This window comes from Dermacentor silvarum, chromosome 8, assembly GCF_013339745.2.
Source record: "Dermacentor silvarum isolate Dsil-2018 chromosome 8, BIME_Dsil_1.4, whole genome shotgun sequence".
Lineage (NCBI taxonomy): Eukaryota > Metazoa > Arthropoda > Arachnida > Ixodida > Ixodidae > Dermacentor > Dermacentor silvarum.
Window position 1 is genome coordinate 104074457 of NC_051161.1, and position 19170 is coordinate 104093626.

The 19170-nt window shown below is 43.0% G+C and overlaps 1 protein-coding gene across 1 annotated transcript in view; it reads left to right on the forward strand.

Moving 5' to 3' along the window:
- The window catches only part of LOC119462326 (uncharacterized), a 52061-nt gene extending 35218 nt beyond the window's left edge, over positions 1-16843 (forward strand). The window contains exons 2-3 of the mRNA XM_037723671.1: positions 16149-16390; positions 16529-16843. Of these exons, the coding sequence (XP_037579599.1) occupies positions 16149-16390; positions 16529-16843 (557 nt within the window). The remainder of the gene's footprint in view (positions 1-16148; positions 16391-16528) is intronic.
- The last annotated feature ends 2327 nt before the right edge of the window (positions 16844-19170 follow it).

Genomic DNA, 19170 nt, shown 5'->3' on the forward strand with positions numbered 1-19170 from the left:
AGAAAATTTGAAGAAAATTACTTAATCAAGCATTCCAGAGCTTTTCGAGCATATCTGAACTCTTGCACGTAAAGTTTACCGATGTTTTCAAAGAAATTCTCACCGAGTTTTCATTTGGTGAAAATGGGGGTCATGTTAAGTGCAACGCTCGTCGAAAAACAAAACGTTTATGGCCTAATTAGGTGCTTCGTAAATGAAGCTGAACTCTCAGTATATCTTTATTCAAGGCATGTAGTATGATTCTCCAATCTCCTCGGACACTTTATTAGTATTAGGTGCAAATGAGGAGCAGGTTATGGGTAATGTGTAGTCAATGTGCAAACTGTGTAGGGTAATTACACCCTGCGCAGTAAACAAACCATGAAAGCGCTCTGGAGCGTTATACGTGTTTTACGAATGGCTTATATTTAATTCCACTACTCCAAGGTAACTGTAACTGCCACTAATATCAATTTTGATGAATAGAGGTAAAAACAAATGTTGAGTTATAATTCTGCAAGGTACCACAAGTCGGTTGTTTTTTTTGTTTTTTTTGTTTTGTTTTTTTTTTCGTGCAACGCGTCAACGTTCGCATGTGCTGCGTAGTGCAAGTAACCTTCTCGATATACCCTGCGTTACGCAGTAATGTGATTGGCCTTTCTTGCCAAATAATTATAATGCGGTTTCAAGAGATGCAATGTAAACTGCCCCATCTAATATGGAGCTTATTTTAACGAGAGAGAGAAACAATTTCATGGAAACTTTAGATGTCTGCCCAGGGCAGGGATTAATTTCTACCTCAGATAAGGTGTTTGAAGAAAAGTGAAGCCCTGCTCTGCGGATAAAAACAACTGTAATTTGTTAGCAACCTCGTATAATACTCGTCTCGAGTATTTTTTTGTAATCGTATTAATTATCATTGGTACTAATTGAATTACTAAATTTAAAATATTGCCTTTGTGGCCGCGATGTCAATAGAACATTTGTACATTATATTTGAAAATATTATCGTATATGGTTTGCGCCGCATTAGACGCGGCAAAGCTAATTTTTTTTTCATTGGTTTAAGAGAGGAGGTGTTGGGGCCAAGGTATTTTTTTATTAGTTACGCGGGATTTCTTTTGAACTACGATAAACGAGATACGAGAGGAGCAACGCGTCGCAAACAACCAAAGTGGTGTTTTGAAATGTTTTGTACACCTTGCTTGCATTGACATTCTGACGGTAAAGGTATTAAAAAGTTTGATATATATTTACTACTATACCTGAATAATAATAATAATAATAATAATAATAATAATAATAATAATAATAATAATAATAATAACTCTAGACTTTTTCACTGGATTGCTAGCATCACATAGCGTATTTCATTCGCACAACAGACTTCAACATGGCCCTTGTGAGATGGAGCACTTAGTACACCCGAAATGCGTTTCGATGTGCAATTGGACCTCTACGGCGACCATAACGTCTTGCTATTTAAAGTTGTCTGGAAGCTGTCGCTGGTGTAAATATAAGTAAATGTAAAGCAGCGACGATCATTCACTTCGTTTAAGGAAAGGAGAAGTGAACCTAACTCATTCCCGCTTATTTCGTCAAGACAAAGAATTTTTTCACACGCATTTCATGAACATAGCCCCGGTATTACGCGAACATGCCATCTACATAACGTAGATTCTTTTTGACAACCTTACGTACTAATTATGTATTACGCTTACGTAATACTGACATAATTTTAACGTCATATAACGCCCGCAGATATAACTTCAACACAAGCATCTACATAAAAAAAGGTTCGGGTCGATGGATTCCTGCAGCGCGTGGGATGCGCACAAATTTCTCCCCCGATATTCGGCGTACGACGACCTTCATGGCACGTGGGCAATGAGACAGACCGACAGCAAAGTGTCACTTCGCAAGCAAACACTTGCAAGCAAACACTTGCGAACTACCAAGCCACGGAAACTCAAATGACGCTTGATAGCTTTGTTTCTACCTTTCCTGCAGGAATGGCAACATGTAACTATCAATCTGTAGTTAATGGATGCCTCGAGATTGTATTGCACGAAATAGCAGGGCTACATTACACGTGCTGAGAGTGCTCGTCGCACCGTGACATCCTTTCGTTACTACTTCAATTCTTTTGAAGGCTCTTTTTTTTTACTTTTGATGTTTAAGTATACCGACGCCAGCGATTCCCCACAGTACTACCGCGAGCCGCTGGCGAAAAGGGAAGCCCAGTAGCCCTTTCTTCACACTCGGTAAGTGCAGTCCAGCGCACACTTTTCAGGCGGGTCCGCAGGGAGACGGTGAACTCGTCCACTTGGGCACTCGTCTAGTGCCTATGTCGCAACGCAAAGCGTGGGAACTATTGGGGGCGCTGGTTCGGAAACTCAATTTTCTACAGAGGCGCGCCACACGGCTAGAAATTCTTTGGAAGCCTATTAAAGTCCGCTCGTTTCAGCTGCTCCCTGTCGATAAGAAGTGCGGTCGCTGAAGCAACGCGCGCTCCTGTCGGAGCATCAAAGCTGGCCAAATTAGCATGCCCTGTGGTGAAGGTGCTGATCGAAAGTTTTAAAGTTATCTGTGTTCGGTCGCTGAAACAAAGGGCCGGCCAGTGCAGTTTGAGCTTATTACAGATAGTACGCTGTGTAACAATACAAATGCCCTGGATTTCCGTGAATGCAGGCTACAAAATTATTTGTCATGCAAACTGAGATATGTGCTTGTGTCCTCACGCATCTGTTATTATTTCAAAATAGTTACATATGCCAGAAAAAGCAGGCAATTCCAATTATTGTGACTGCGTCACTTCCCGAGTCCTCTATGCATGGGCTTACAATAGTACGCATAAGTTTAGGGCTTTTCAGCTTACAGATTCAGCGCACATCTTTCGGCCTCCAAACATATTCGTTTCTTCAAGAATTTCATGTTTTCACCCAGAGAAGTGTCAAAATCGTTTACCACTTCCTGCATTACTGTCTTTCCAAGTATCAAGAAGAGTGTTGTTTGTCTGAAGTTGAAAAAAATGGAAGAAAAGAAGTAGCATAACATGCAGGATAACGGGCGTATAACAAAATCGCACATGGGTCCTCAACAGGCATTAGAAAAAAACTGGTTCATGAACGGCAAAATAAAATACGCTGTCTTCATCTGTATCATATATATTGTAATGCGAATAACAAGCATTCTTTGTCTACTTCAGGCGTTTTAAGCTTGCTTGCTTTGACGGCATGACGACTGTCTAATGTTTCACATTAGACAGTCGTCATGCCGTCGTCGTCACTCTGTCGTTTTGTCATTGTCATCATTTCTCTAAAGTTATCCCATTGTCATCCTGCCCTCGTCATCATACCAGCTTCGTCATTCCACTGACGTCAATATTTCCTCATCATTGTATTGTAATGGTACTGTCATCAACCAATTGTGATTATGTGGTGCTTGTCATGCCGTCATCGTCAGACACTCGCTACAACGCCTGCATTGTCAGATCATCGTCGTGATGCAGTCGTATGTGTGTCGTCATCGTTATATAGATTTCGTGATGCAGTCATTGTCTCGCCATTGTCAGCATACACTCGTCGTCATCCCATTGTTCTCATGCCGTTGTCATGTTACTCTCGTCACTGCATTTTCATCATACGGTCGGGGTCATGTATGTAACTTCGCCATCCGACTCTCCTCACTGCGTTGTCTTCATACTGTTGTCGTCATGCCTTCGCCATCACGATGTCGTTTCGCCATCGTCCTTACTTCAGTACGTCATCGCATTGTCACGTCGTGGTCGTCATACCACCTTTGTCGATCCATCCGTGTCGTCTTTTGTACCTCATTTTATCGTTATCATGCTACTAAAACACTTTTTAGTGATTACAAAATAAGTAGACCTCCGTAAAGTTTGGTGTGACTCTTGCTTGTAAGCATTTTGTTTTACGAAATTCGAGGACCTGCATCGTGTTTTGCTACAATAAAGACCCAGCGTACTTCATAAAGCATTTTAATGAAGCTCTTCATAAAATACGGCATTATTTATAAATTTATCTAATAAAGTTGCAGTATCAGAATGTGTTTTAGTTCAAATAATTATTCAAATTTGGAAAATATGAATTTCAAGAGTAATTATAGTGGAAAACAGAACAACAACTTCGAACTAGTTCTTCGGGCTCGTTGACTGCAACGGGACATGCAGGTATGCATAAAGCGCCTACATTTTTCATCCCATAAAGGGCAGCACTTGGTTGCACAAGAATTAACGACACAAAATGACATAAAACCTTTTAGGACTGAGTTGAGGTTATGCGAGGGTAATTAAGTCTTCCATGAGTCATGTGATCGCCTGACAATTGACTACGGAAGTCATTGAGCCTTGTTCCAACATTTCCCTCTCGCATGCCCTAACAGTGGGCTCTTAGGGCATTCTAAACCGTTTGTCGGACCAGTTCAGTAACGTTTCTTGAATAATTTCCTGTTTGGCTTCAGTTCCAAGATGGATTGAAGATAGCGGATCGATTCGGTTCCGGTTTGGCTGAAAATAAGGGTTCAGTTCTATTTATCCGTTCAATTTCGATTCAGTTCGACACCCTGCCCAAAATAAGCAACGTGCCTATGTGTGTGCAAAACCTAAGTACATTTTAACAAACAGAAATGTAGAGTGGCGTTCACAATGTATTGCTACCGTTGGTGCAGCTTTCAACCAGCTGAAGAACACAGTTCTTGATGCAACCTAAAATAACCTAGCCACATATTTGAAGAGCTCATACTTGTAAACTGTAATACTAAAGACAATCTAGAACAGACAGAAAATACTGCTCGAAGATCAACTGCAGGCAACTGTTTTTTTTTCTTTTTTGATTCCCACAAATTGGTACTTTATATTGTAGACTTTCTAACATCACTTGACATACAAGTGTCTGCTCCAAGTGGTCAAGACAACGAAAAAACGACAATGAATCAGCAATAGGCCTCGAAAACCCTTTACGATAATGCCACTTATGTGGTATGTGCCAACGACTAGCTTTATTTGTTCGTAATCTTCATGGCAGAAGCATTGCGTATATTTGTCGGCAATCAGTAGAATATAGCGATAGGCTTGCTGATTACATTTTTCTCTCCTATTTCAGCGCATATAGCACACAAGAATGCGTTACACTTTTATTGTCAGTTTACAACTTTCAAATGTGGTGAAATAGGTAACTAAGAAGCATGAGGAAATAGGTCTCTAAATTGTTATATTCAAGTTTGTGCAAATCCTAAGAGACAAGAACACAAGGCGCTTTACTGATTTTTTTTTTCTTTTTTCACTCACAGAGCCCGCAGTGAGAAGCGTAATAATTCGTGAAAGTGATCGACGTGAGAACACATGAGTGCGAATAATAAAGCAGAATAACAGCTGGGAAATGCATTAAACTCTTCCCAGCCGCACTGATATTTTAGCATCGTTTGAAGAGAAGCGAGTCGTTTGTTATTGAAATAAATATCACTCCGCTATTTTACCGTATAAGTTTTGTGCCACCTGTAAAAAAGTGAGCAAAATTATGCTACAGTCGTCTGACGGTTCCCGCGTGACGTTTCCCGCCAATAATGGAAATTATTGGCCCTGCTTCTATAAGGGAAGCACGTTGGAGGAAGCTTTAAACCGTACATGATAACTAGATATCATCGCCCGCCTCACCACAATATTCCTCACGATAGACGCAATAGGCGTTCTATACAACAGCTCCACTGAAGCACTTGCCATAGAAGCGTTGGAATAGAATCATAAATAAGTGCATGCCTTGAGGCTCTAGCGGCTAGAAATTAAGCGACGAAATCAACAAGTTTGGCGATTATAAATACTTACGAGAAGCTGTTATGGCTAATAAAATAAATATCTAATTTTGTACATGGGAGACTATAAACCGCTATATATTTGTGGCAGAGAACGAATTGCTTTCATCCTCACAGCGACATAATCAATTTCGTTTTGTACTTTTGTAATACAATACGCCACATGTTTATTCAGTAGCTCCATTACCACAGCTAGGCACTGCATATAAGGATCACATTATAATTCGTGAATATTAACGTTTTCTACACAACCTTGTAGAGAACACAATTGGCCTCTTAGTTGCAAGTGTTTATTTCTTTTGTGAAATCAGAAACCTTGCTTTCCTACGAAACATGTCTCCTCAATTTTCAGAAAGGGTGCTCAAATGTTATTTTAGCATCAGTTTTTGTCTCCGTTACGTCGTTAAACGATTTGTAATGAAATAACTTCTATGCAGGTTAAGTCTATACAAGACCTTGTAGTGCGCGTACTGCCGGGTGTAAAAGAGGTACACACATTTCTGCAATGAAACAGAAACCGCTTAACAAAGCACGCGAAAGAAATTCCCTTCGCTTATGAAGTATGGTATTGTGGTTTTAACAATTAGGCGCAAGCTTCAGGAACAAATATTTCTTGTTACCTTCTTGACGACCCTACGAACCCGCGATATAGAAAATACCGCGCACAATAACCAACATACTTTCGAAGCAAGTAAGATGCTTACGTACTTTCTGTTCACTGCATTTTTATTTCTTCACTTCGCAGTTCAGGTATCAACTTACGTGTCACATTTGGCAAAAGAACGTTAGCAAGCGCATTTTTAACTGCTGAGAAGTGGGAATTTCTCGCTTGCAAAGGTAATTACGTTAAATGCTGTAGAATACTCAATCATGCGTTTTGATGGTTGCTACTGCAAACTTTTGTCTACCACGTGCGTTAGAGTATTGTAGTAAAATTATGCAATTTTGTTCCAAATGAGAATAGGAACATGCTAGATGCACAATAGTGCATAATATTGTCTATTGCGCGAACGTCGCAGTAAAGTATGTGTAAGGATTGTAAAATGGTGCCTATATAACTGCCGTCAGCGGGATGTTCTTTAGAGGTACCTGTAAATGGTACGAACTGCAATTCTCGCAGAAAATTTCAGTAGCCCCTCCTCCATCGAGGAAATGGGTTTAAGCGAAGCTTGTCGTGTGTTTCTTCGGTGTTCCTTCGAATGAATTGCTCTGACGAGTACCACGTTGGGCTCGAACCACAACTGGTTGCTAGCACAGAGGCTGACAATGACGATCTCATCAAGTCGTTAGTGCCACGTGGCTCCAATTCTAAATGAGGTATTCTTCTGTCATGTTTAGGCTACCTAGTAAATGACGGTCGATAACTGACTGCCAAAACTTTTGTCACCAAGAGCTATTCGTCTTGCCAACCTGGTGTGTATTTTATAAGAATCCAATCGGAGATGACGTTAGGCGAAGATATCTTTTTTATTTTAGTTATTTATACATACTGCGGCCAAACTTTGGCTATAGCAGGAGTAGGAAAAGAACAATGAAATATACATATACATTACAACTGTAAAATAGCAGTGAGAAATTCATTTAAAGGGCATTCACGTACATTTCCGGGCAAAGCATTCCAGCACTGAATCGTGTGAGGGAAAAATGTACAAAAACAAGTCTGAACGAGCACTGTACGGAACAATATTTAGAGCATGATATTGTCGAGTATTCGAAGGGGCTGAAAATGAAATGTAGTCTTGAGAAGAATAATGTGCTGAATTTACATAAATGTGGAAAAACTTTAAACAATCAAAGTGGTGACGTTTCTGGAGTGTGATTAGATTTAGGTCAGCAAAGGTTGGAAGAGGGTGAAAAATATCTATCATAACGACGACAGATAAAATATAGTGTATCCGAAGCTGGCAAACAGAAGTTGGTGAACTTTGGGTCAAATAAAACGTATAATGTGTCACGTGTGTTCAGATTCGTACAGAATTAAATAGCCAGTCTGGCCGCGAGTGGCGATTCAGAGATGGTCATTCATTCGGCCAAATAAGCGCTGTTTCCAAAGAAAGGAATAGGACGTGGGGGAGGCGGGAGGGGGCGCTGCTGCAGCAGGATTCGCGGTTTCTTTTGGTAATGCATTTGCCACTCAACGGGATGCCACGCTGTCGGATCCGACGGCTGTCTACTTCCTTGTCTCCGGAAGTTCCCTGTTTTCTTATTTGTTGAACATTCTAGACGTGGGCTGCCCAAGCGATCTTTTCCCCAGACATACGTGATGGATTGAAGTTAATCGCTATCTGCGGTTGCCCGCAGTCCGGCGGCCTGACTCGTCTGTTATCGACCAGGACGAAAGAAAAGTGAACTCTTCCTTGCTTTCTATTGTACGTCTCGGTCGGGTTCTCTTTCCTTCGCTTGCGGGTGCCACGTTCTGAATGAAATGACGAACACAATATTTTCTTCCTCGTCAGTTATATGGTAAGTCAAGAAACGTATTCTGGCCATAAGACTACTTTTAGGATTTTTTTTTATTTTGTTCCATATAACTGATCCTTCTCATTTATATATTTCTTAGTAATGATAAGAATGTCTAACAAAAACCACAGAATAGTATAGTAAGGTATGAGAACATCAAATATTTTGGTCATGCCCCATGGCGTGGTAGAATGTTTGAAAAAATACCGTAGAAATCCCGATGCCTCAATGGGAAATTCTAGAGAATGGGCTGCTGTAAGTTAAATGTGACGGAACAGTGTGCCTCAGGAATTGTAAGAAAATCAAAGCAACAATATTTCGACAAAGAACGAGGTCAGATAATCTATGTATGTTCGCACAAAGGCAAGAATTAAAACGCTTCATCTTCATCGAGGTTTACGTCAACTGGAAATACGTGAAAATGCAGCTAATATTACGCTATAATGCGCAAATATCACGACATGCATCAAACCGCCTATATCTTACTCATGCTTCTGTGCTTATTAATATAGCGCAATAATCAGCAAAAAATGTTTCCGGATTGAGTAGGAGGCAATAATCACTGGACGCAACAATAGAAGTCTGACATTGCGGTAAGACATCTTTTTGAAGCTGAGTTCAACTATAAACTCGGCTTCAAAAATTGCGTAGTCTATCAAAGGAGAAGATGACGTTCTGCATAGGTAGGACCTTTTCAAATAAAATGCGCAGTTTTTACGAATCGTAGCCAACTTGTGTGCAATGGACGTTACTACCAGGTACATAGTCCATCAAATAATGGCTTGCAATGCGTGCCTATGCTAGGAATACAGGCCAGAAAGACACCATATTCAATTTTGCCCGCCATCCTAACAACGTAATCGCCCTTGATATCTGTAATGAAATAAATGCATAGCGCTGAAGAACGAGGACAGACGAAAAGAACAGACAGGACAGCGCTCGTCCTGTCAGTTCTTTTCGTCTGTCCTCGTTTTTCGGCGCGTTGCATTTAATTTCATCTTGTCTTACAAACTTTCCCAAGCTTGCTTGACGATAGGGCACGTGTAGTTTCCCATGTCTGAAACTGTAAGCTGTTTTGAGAGAAAGGCCTTTGCCTCGAAGTAAACTCCATCCGAATTTAAAACATGTGAAACGCGTAGGTTGGTCGACAGTCGCCATACCAATCTTTAATCAATTTGTTAAAGATAGAAAGCCGAGATAAAGCAGAATTGTGCTGACTGCAGCAAGCAGAGTATTGACACTGGATGTAAAACTTTTTACAAAATCTTGCCGAAATCAGTAACGATAAATATCTTCATGACTAAAATTTGCACATTTGTACCGCTCCACAAAATACAAATATCGATTATCTGTGGACTGTATATGACAGAGCTTCTCAAGGCGACTAATATATCAGTTTAAAGCTAGCGTAAAATAGTTGTACTGTCTACGAGGGTTTCAAAAAATCATATTATCAATTTAATCGCATATGTTGGAGCATTGTACGTTGCATCACTTTTTCCCGTCTTTTATTTATCTGTAAGTGCAGTTCGAAGTATTGCTATCTGTCTTTACGCCTGTGTTACGGGGTTGTGAGACTGATGCGCCTGTTTTCTTAACTTTTAGGAATCTCAAAAACATAGGTAAATAATGCATGACATAAAAAAGCTATCCGTTCTCTGCAATTGGTTAACTTGAACTTTCTCTTTCGAATTCAGCAACCATATGAATTCAAGGCCGCTAGGGGCAGTGCAATACGATTTCCATATTCCGGCGTATATACATAGAATATCATAAATTTTCGATGTAAATTGCATTTGCGAAGAAACACAAAGCAAAAGTGATGAAGTCAGGGACTATGTCATATTTCTTTATGTTGGTCAGGGTCAGTTCTGTTTTTTTATATTCATGATTCTTCCCGAGCAGACGATCACACTCTCGACTGCTCTTGCCAATAATTTCCTTTTTCACAAAATAAACCTTTTTTGTGGGAAGAGTTGAAGGAAGCAGACTGTTCATACAGAATACTGCCGTATCGATTCCCTCTGTCAAAGTACGCCCCGAGGAATTTGCCGGTTACCGCGTTTTTATTTTTCTCCATTTCTGACGCTGGTTCAGCTGAAAAAAGTAGGCAAACACGTTTGCTTCACCCCTTGAACACAGAAAGCTTAGCATGCTTCAGGAGCGATGGTGAAGTTCATTAGCTTCATGAAATGAACTATTACTAGCCTGAAGAGGGCAGAGAAATGTGGCGAACTTTCTAAAAAGTTTGTAAAGTCGCTCTAAAGTTTTAGGGCAATACGGAGACAAAAAATATCTGGCTTACCACGAGGAAGCATCATATCTGATTTTGAGTTTGTGCGCTCGGCTCACTTTAACCAAACCTCCCCGCCGACGATTCTCTGCTGACACCACAAATGGAGATGTGAGTTCTGCTTGTTTAAAAGGGAAAAAAACCGTATTATAGCCTAACTTGTTTTATAGAAGGAAATAAAGGACAAAGCGAAATTTGAATTCACTCTGTAATAAGAACTTATTGATTGATTTCAAACTGATTTTATTTAATGGTGGTATGTTGCTAGATGTGGTAACGAGATCTCACTTTTTTTATAGATTGCTTATGTAAAAAATGCAGTCGGAAAGCTGCCTCAATAAAAGAGAAAGCTTTATTGCGAAAGTCTACCTCGACGACAGATTTAGCACTTTATGTCTTCTTCACCGTCCAGTTCTGAGCGCAGCGTACTTTACCGAAGGAGGAAACAGTAAGTTTAACTTATTGTGTTGTAATTGGAAACTTCTTTTTGCCTACTCTCCCGTGTTTGGCGTTGCTGCTACTGTCTTCTACTGGACCGATCGATAGAGGGATAGATTTCGGGATATCTATATAAACTAACGTTGAAATGTGCACGGAGTGTGACTAGCAGCAAATGAGCCCTATATAACCTATGTCGGCTGGCCTACAAATTAGTACAAGAAATTGCACCCATATAAACTGTAATAAGCGGATTCGTCCATTAAACCTGAACAAGCAATGTCGCTCATAGGTTTCAGCAAATTACACCAACCTCTTAATGGAATAGCATGCTACATTCGACGGATGCGTTCACATCATTTTCTCTCATTTAGCCAGTCGGTACATTTATTTGACACTGAGTGCGTCCCATTCTTGTCCAATTCCTCCAGGAAGCGTACATGCTCCTGTGGCACTAGAGGTACAAATGCGTTAAATGTAGCTATACTCCACCTCAGAAATTCCCTTCAGCCAATGCCTCCTTAAAGAGATGCCTGCTGCGTGAGCGGAGAAGCTAGTTCCTGCCCCTCTCCTCTTTGCTCCTCTGCACCAGCATCGGCTGCGAGTGCTCGCCGAGGCGACCACTCCAAACCTAAATCACGTGGCCCTGCCTCCGAGACTATAGACGTTTTCACGAGGGCGCTTCCGACGGTCTGGCGTGGAGAGTATGTGTCAGTGTTGCCTGTTCGGTCTGGACTGTGAGCTTGCCTTGCGCTTGCATTGCGGAGTGGTAGCTTTCCTTCGATGTTTCCGTTTATTTTTGTCACGAATGGCTTACACTTGTAAATAATGGCATATATACTCATCAAAAGGCTACAGGCCAGCACTGTGCAGTTTATGGGTGCACAAACAACCAGCGGAAAATAACGATTTTGGGGACTAAGTGTGTCCACAACACAACACTGCGCGAGACCACTGCCGCGATGTGGTATGTTCACGCTTCGCCGGTTTCCTGCATCATCTGAGGACTTCGCATTTCAGTCTAATGTGAACCAATGCACACATCAGTAAAATAACGCATTTTGGTAAACTTTTTTCGGCACATTTCCCAATAGGTTGCGAGAATTTTCAGCTGTTCGATGCAATATTTTCTCGTATGAAGTGGCAGAGGATACATTTGTTATTCTTTCAAACACGACTTCATTCCAGTGCCTAATACGGGGGTCACATTGCGCTCTTTTTATCGTGATCGAGCCCGATATGGGTCGGATTTCATGGTCGCGATTGGCTTCTTTGCTCAATCTGCGGAAGGGAAACAATCGCGGTCGATCATTCCGATCCAGATCGGTCTCGATCGCTATCAAAAGTGGCTGTGTGACAACGGTATAAGACAAATTGGAGCACTCTGCGAGAGAACTAGTCGGTAAATACACTTCGCAACGATCTGGAAAAATCGTGTCCTATAGAAGATGTATGCAGACCCATGTGTCCAACAAAACATTCTCTCTGCGTTCACACGCACCCTGCGCGGCCCTGCTCATGAAGGTAATTAACTTCAACAGTGTGATGCTGCATCGAGCTCACCCATCTTTGAGCGTTGTCTATGTGCTTGGGCAGCAAGAGAATGCAAGAACGAACGTGCCAACCTCATCAGCGTGGCCTAGCGCCAGTGCTACAGTTCGGGAACCGTAATGCGCTGTGTGTGGCGTAGAAACGCGCTAAATGAGCCCGCGCAAGTAGAAACGTAAAAAACGGTATTCACATGGGTACGCGGACAATAGCATCATGCTTGCAAGAATAACCGTAACGAAAAAAATTAATTATTCGCACAGTCGATCAAGTGAAATACTTACGTGCGTGCCGTAACCGCTTCGCTGACCACTAAGCGCTTTTCACTCACGGTCAGTAGTGGTTTACAGTCATATGCACATGTATTTATTCGACAATTGTTAAGACTCGACATTACTTTATTATGAACGTAGCACAGTGAGACGGTGTAAGGGAAACAAGAGAAAGAGCAAAGCTGGCCCCAACGCTGCAATATAATATTGGCTTATTTCGCTTCAGAGATAGCGCACACGAACAATTCTTGCCGGACGCGATATCTTCAATACAAACTTCGCGCACGATCAACGTTAAGGTTCACCGTGAGCGAAGCTTGCTCCAAATTCAGACATTCGAAAGAAAAGCCATTCCAGGTAAACAAACGTAAAAATACGTAAACAAATATATCTTTATAACAAGTCGTGTTATAATCCCTATTGGTATTGACAGTATGTATAAATAAATAAATAGTAAATACTAAAAATAAAAATCTAGCACCTGGGCTATATCAGTTGCGCTGGCATCTGTGATCATTGTCGCGCGTCGTTTCGCTGCAGCTACCGCGCTGCTCGATCGCCACGCTTATACTTTGACATTTGGTTATAAGCACGCTGCGCCGCACCAGATCCCATAAATTCTGCATGATTGAGCTGTTCAGTTGCGTCGCAAGCGTATGGAGTAATCATCGCATATCTACCAACCACCGACACGCCTCGTCGGGCCGCCGGCGCCTGGTTCTAAGCATTGCCCGACAGCTACGTACGCGCCTGCGTTCGCTAAACGAGGCAACCCTCAACCGCGAAACGTAATGGTGATCAGATTCAATCGACGATACGGTCACATGTGCCCAGCAATAACAATGAAGTATATCGCTGATTAGCACGCCAGGTCTCGACGAAGCAGACGCGGCTGCCGCCGCTACCGACTACGAAACACCACATCCACTGGCTGGGCTTGCTGTTGCCATGGCACACTACACTGAGCGCTCACGCGAGCACGTGAAACATGTAACAAGTCAAGCGGCACAAGACAAGCAAAGCGGAAGAAAACAATCGAAATAATGCGCGGCGAAGATCACCCAACCGAAGTGCGGCCGGCCTGCTCACATGGCCTGCTCTCGCAAGGCGCACAGTCCAAAATGGCGGCATAACCTGTTCTGACGCTAGACGTCGCCCGTGTCGGCAAATGGCGCTGCTCAAACGTTGGTTTGTGAAAAGGTCTATAGCGGCGTTTGTTTCAACCCCGGAGGCACGACCCGCCATCTCTCGTCAAGCCATTGGTCGAGCGCGCGCCAGCCTTGTAATCGTCGTCACTTCCTCCGCAAAAGGAAGTAGAGTTAGCGAGCGTCATATCTTGGCGACCGCTCTCAACTACGGGAACCTCAGCTCCAATGGGAAAACCCGCGAAGTGGCAGGCTTCTAGTAAAGGAGGCATTGCTCCAGCACTGTGGAGGCTACCGGGTCCTCAGCCAATAGGAAGGGTGACTAGTCCCTGCGCATGTATTCCTCCGCGCTGCGTCGTCTGCTCAGCGTCTCCACGGCGCCCTATCGCCGTGCTGTCGATAGACACTGATTGCAGTTATTGTGGCTGGCTTATTAACCTAAAAATTTATAGCAAAACAATGAAACAAGCAACTATACTCGGCGACAGCTTTTCTTGACAGCACTGTGGAAGCTACAGAGCCGAACCGCCGGCATGCGCGCGCGCCTGGAAATAGTACCTATTTTATTTTCTGATTCTAAGTTACTTGGCCCGAATAAATAAAATTTTCTTAATTATACATATAGAACAAGTATGGGAAGCTGTTCATGGAAAAAAAGCTATCGTGTGCCTTGATTTTTTTTTCTTTTTTTTTATTTCGGACCAGCAGGCGGTGCGGAAAACGTCACCACGTTTTCCGCACCGCCTGCTGGTTGCTCTCGCAGTAAACATGGCGTCCCCAGTGCGGGCGGTACCATGTGCGGCCGCAAACTCTCCTTTTCGTTCTCCGAGGAGGCTATACTCTGAATGTGACAAGAAGTGGCTCTCCAAACAAACCAAGCAGGTTATCTGCAATGTCTACGCTGGAGTAAGGCGCCGTCAGCCCGAGCTGGTCGACGAATTCTGTGTGCCGGACTGTCGCCGAGCTCACCGGAGTGAGTATGCGAACGGTAAATCGAATCAAGGCTGAAGCTCTGCGGGCTCCACTCTCCTCTCCAAAGCGTAGAAAGTGGATTTCTCGGGCGAAGCTGGCAAGCGCATGACCGCCAAGACGAGGCTGCTGCGCTACGACACGTTTGCGTTGGCAGCATTGCGGCGCAAAGTGCATAGCTATTTCATGCGCAATGAACTGCCTACGTCCGAGAAGCTACGCAACGAGGTGAACAGCGACCCTGACATGGCCATGCCGACGATCAGCACTCGCACGATGCAACGAATGCTGAACGACTTGGGGTTCGTCTTCCGAAAGAGAAAAAGGAATTCCGCATTGCTCGAAAGAGACGACATCATTGCTTGGTGTCGAAAGTACCTCCGAACAATCCGAGAAATGCGGAGGCAGCAGCGCTAAATTCTCGCATTCTTTTAATTTCTGCAAACTTTCGTTGCGCATGCTTGTTGGTAAAAGTGTAGACGCGAATGGTGAGCATGCGTGTGTACCTAACGGTGATCGAAAACGAGAGGTATGCTTTGCATCAATGATCTCCAAACGTGTACTGTTTACGCGAGTGATCGAAAGCGTTATATAGTCCTAACTTAAGTCGCAGCGAAATTCCCCAGTAAAATAAGGTAGCTGTTCTTGTTTGCGCTTGTACGGTGGAAAATAGTATCAGCCGAGGATGCGATGATCTGTGCCGAAGATGTAACTGAGCGTTTCGCTATTGCAGAATTTCCTGTCGCATTGTTTGGGAAGATTTACTGCCTTTTTTCCGCGTAGGAGCAAGGAATCTAAATGACTTGAAGAAAAGAATAGCTAATTTTATTCAGCGAATATGCTGTGTACATAATTAGGGATGTGGTTTCATTAGCTTTTATGAGCAGCCTCAAACATGTTTTGTAAACATTCGCTTCAGTCTTTCTCGGGGGAAGTTTTGCCTGCTCATCTTTGTTATATGTATTCAAATGGGTTTTGTCAGTGGATCCTTCGCGCTGTAACAGAGGCATAACCTTGAATCAAGGCCGCTGGTTTATTGATGGGCTGTTGCCAGTAAAGGTAAGCTCTTAACTATACGACCGATTTCTTTTCTTTTACAAGACCATATACTACCTTGATGAGACCCGGGTAAACGCTGGCCACACTAAGGAGACCGTATGGCAGACACCAAAGTGATGTCCCGGCAAGACGCATTTCGTCAAGCCCTCTCAACAGGTCTCCGTGCATCTAGCGGTAAAGGAGGACGCCTTATTGTTTTGCATGCTGGCAGTGCGAAAGGCTTTGTTGATGGAGCCGCCCTAGTGTTTCGTACCAAGAAGGGCGCTGGTGATTACCACACAGAAATGGATGCTCCGCGTTTTCAAACATGGTTTGTTGAACAGTTGCTACCGAACATCAAGCCACGCAGTGTGATTGTGATGGATAATGCGTCGTATCACACTGCTCAAGTTGAAAAGGTGCCAAGCTCATCATCAAGAAAAGCCGACATCCAGTGATGGTTGAAATCGAAAAGTAGCCCTTTTTCGGATGACCAACTGAAGAGCGAACTGCTTCAGCTCGTTAAGCAGCATAAGCACATGTTCCTTGCTTACCAGATTGACACACTTGCCAGCGCTGCCGGTCATGAGGTTGTGCGCTTGCCTCCTTACCACTGCGAGCTCAATCCAATAGAGCTCGTGTGGAGCCAGGTCAAAGGCTATGTTGCTTCGAAGAACACTGACTTCAAGATCGATTCAGTCGAGAAGCTGCTGCTGGAAGGAATCGCAGGTGTGACCCCGCAGAACTGGTTCCGAGACTGCACTCATGTGATAAGGCTTGAGGATGAGGCATGGGAGCTGGATGGCATTATAGACAGCCAAAGAGAAAGTCTCATAATTTCTTTGGGCACAGATTCGAGTACTTCTGATTAGTCGAGCAGCTCTGACATGAGCGGAATTGATGAACTGCCATGAGTATCTCCATGTGTGCTTTTTCAAAGCTTCAACCAAAGGATTACACGCGTGCTTAACCAGAAACTGTGATATTGTTTTTGAGGGCCATCAGCCACTGCTATTTATTTACACTTTTATTACTTATTGACTTCATTTTAATTTAATCTGCCGATCTCTCTATGTTTCGTTGCACTTCGTTTATGTTTTGGTTACGTTACCGTGATGTGATAATTGTTGGGATATTGTGTGCCAAAACGACGATGTGATTATGCGACATGCCGTGCTAGAGGGTTGCACAAGTTTTGACCGCCCGGTGTTTTTTAACATGCACCGAAACTTATGTACACGGGCGTCTGGCATTTTTGATCCATCGAAATGCGGCAGGCTCAAACCTGTGCTTTTTGGGTCAGCGGCCGTGTACTGTGCACTGTACTGTCACGGCGGCTGTGATGTGATGATGTATCACGGCCGTGAACATTTACATTATACGCTGCATCAGCGAGAAGCACATTTCTTAGTTGAGGATTGAAGTGTTGAAAATTATGTTCATTTTTCTGTGTGATCTCAGGCCAATAGTGTTTGATGCCTTGTTTCATTGCGGTCTCAATGGGACCTGAATGTGATACCACTTCTTGTCATTGTTTTGTTTTTCATTTACTCATTTCCTAATGTATTCTACCGTCTCATTCTTCGTTATCAATGTGTTCCTGCTCTTACCTATTTTTATTTGTTTATTATAAATGGTTCTTATGGCAAGCAATGCTAGCAACGAGTTATGGCTATCACGTTCTGTGGCACAAGTGCAAAAATGTAATGTTGACATAGAATTCCAGCAACGAGTTATGGCTATCATGTTCTGTGCCACAAGTGCAAAAATGTTATGTTGACATAGAGTTCCAGCACCGAGTTAGTTATATGGATATCATGTTCTGGTCACATGTGCAAAATGTTATGTCGACATGGAGTGCCAGCAAAAAGTTATGGCTATCACGTTCTGTGCCACAAGTGCAAAATGTTATGTTAATAATAATTGATGGGGTTTAACGTCCCAAAACCACGATAAGATTATGAGAGAGGTCGTAGTGGAGGGCTCCAGAAATTTTGACCACCTGGGGTTCTTTAACGTGCACCTAAATCTAAATACACGGACCTGGAAAATTTTCGCGTATGGCTATGATGCGATAAAACATATGAACTGTTTTTATGTACACTCTTTATTTTTTTCTACCAATAACAAATATTATTATGGACAATACCTGTTACATACTGCATGCACAGGGATGGAAAAAACATCGACGGCCATCACACTACATGAAGGTGCTTGACCAGCGAAGCTCGATAAAAGAATGTGTATCAGTCTCTATTCAATTAATCGTAAGCTCTCTTAAAACCTTCCGATTCAGTGGCATCATGGTAATTGCGTATTTTAGCTGCGGTGTGTGCTTGGCGACATTCGTCAACTTGCATAGTTTGCATAGCTATTATATTGTCATGGGGTCGTGACGTTGACGAAGGCAGCGGTCGGCCGGTAAACGGAAAGTCCGAGTACAGCAATACACACTGGCACTGATTGCCGCGAGTACAACATCGGCCGGGGAAAGGTGATCATTGTTGGGACGCGCCGTCTTTTATACATCACGCATCGAACTTTCCAGCCTTATCACTGGTGGTCGCGCAAACTCTGAAATAAGTTTGACTGTTCGCGTCTTGCGCGCAATCTTAACAAAACGATGTACTACAATTGTGAAGCTTCTCGAACACTGAGGCGCAGTCTGCGCCGATCATTGCTGACAGTCTTTGTGGGCGTAAACCAAATACAGCAAAACTGAAACAAGACAGGCGCGTGGCAGGATCGTGCCGCAACCGGCCTTCCTTTTCGCCTGTACCAGGGCTTAATACTGTAAACGTTAATATTGGATCACGTGTGGCTCGTACCCGTATATCCTGGGCTGCCATACTTTTTGTTGACTGAACACGGAACCTAAGCTTCACTGTTATAAAGGCTGAATAATGGTGGGAAAACCGTCTGAACAGCGGCAAATTTTCTGTGTACCAGTATATATACAGCACAGTAATTAGCTGCATGTATGCACACTCATCAAAGTTTAACTCTGATGTTCCCATTTTGCACGGATACGTTTTGCTAAGCACACTAGCGCTGCGAGTTAGCGAAAACCGAAACTAGAACTGAAATCGGCTCCAAGCTGCCGGACTACTTGCGTAGTAACAGAAATGTGCGGAGGCCCCGCCTCCGTAGCCTTCGCTCCAATGTCAAGAAAAGCTGTCGCCGAGTATAGGTCGGGAAT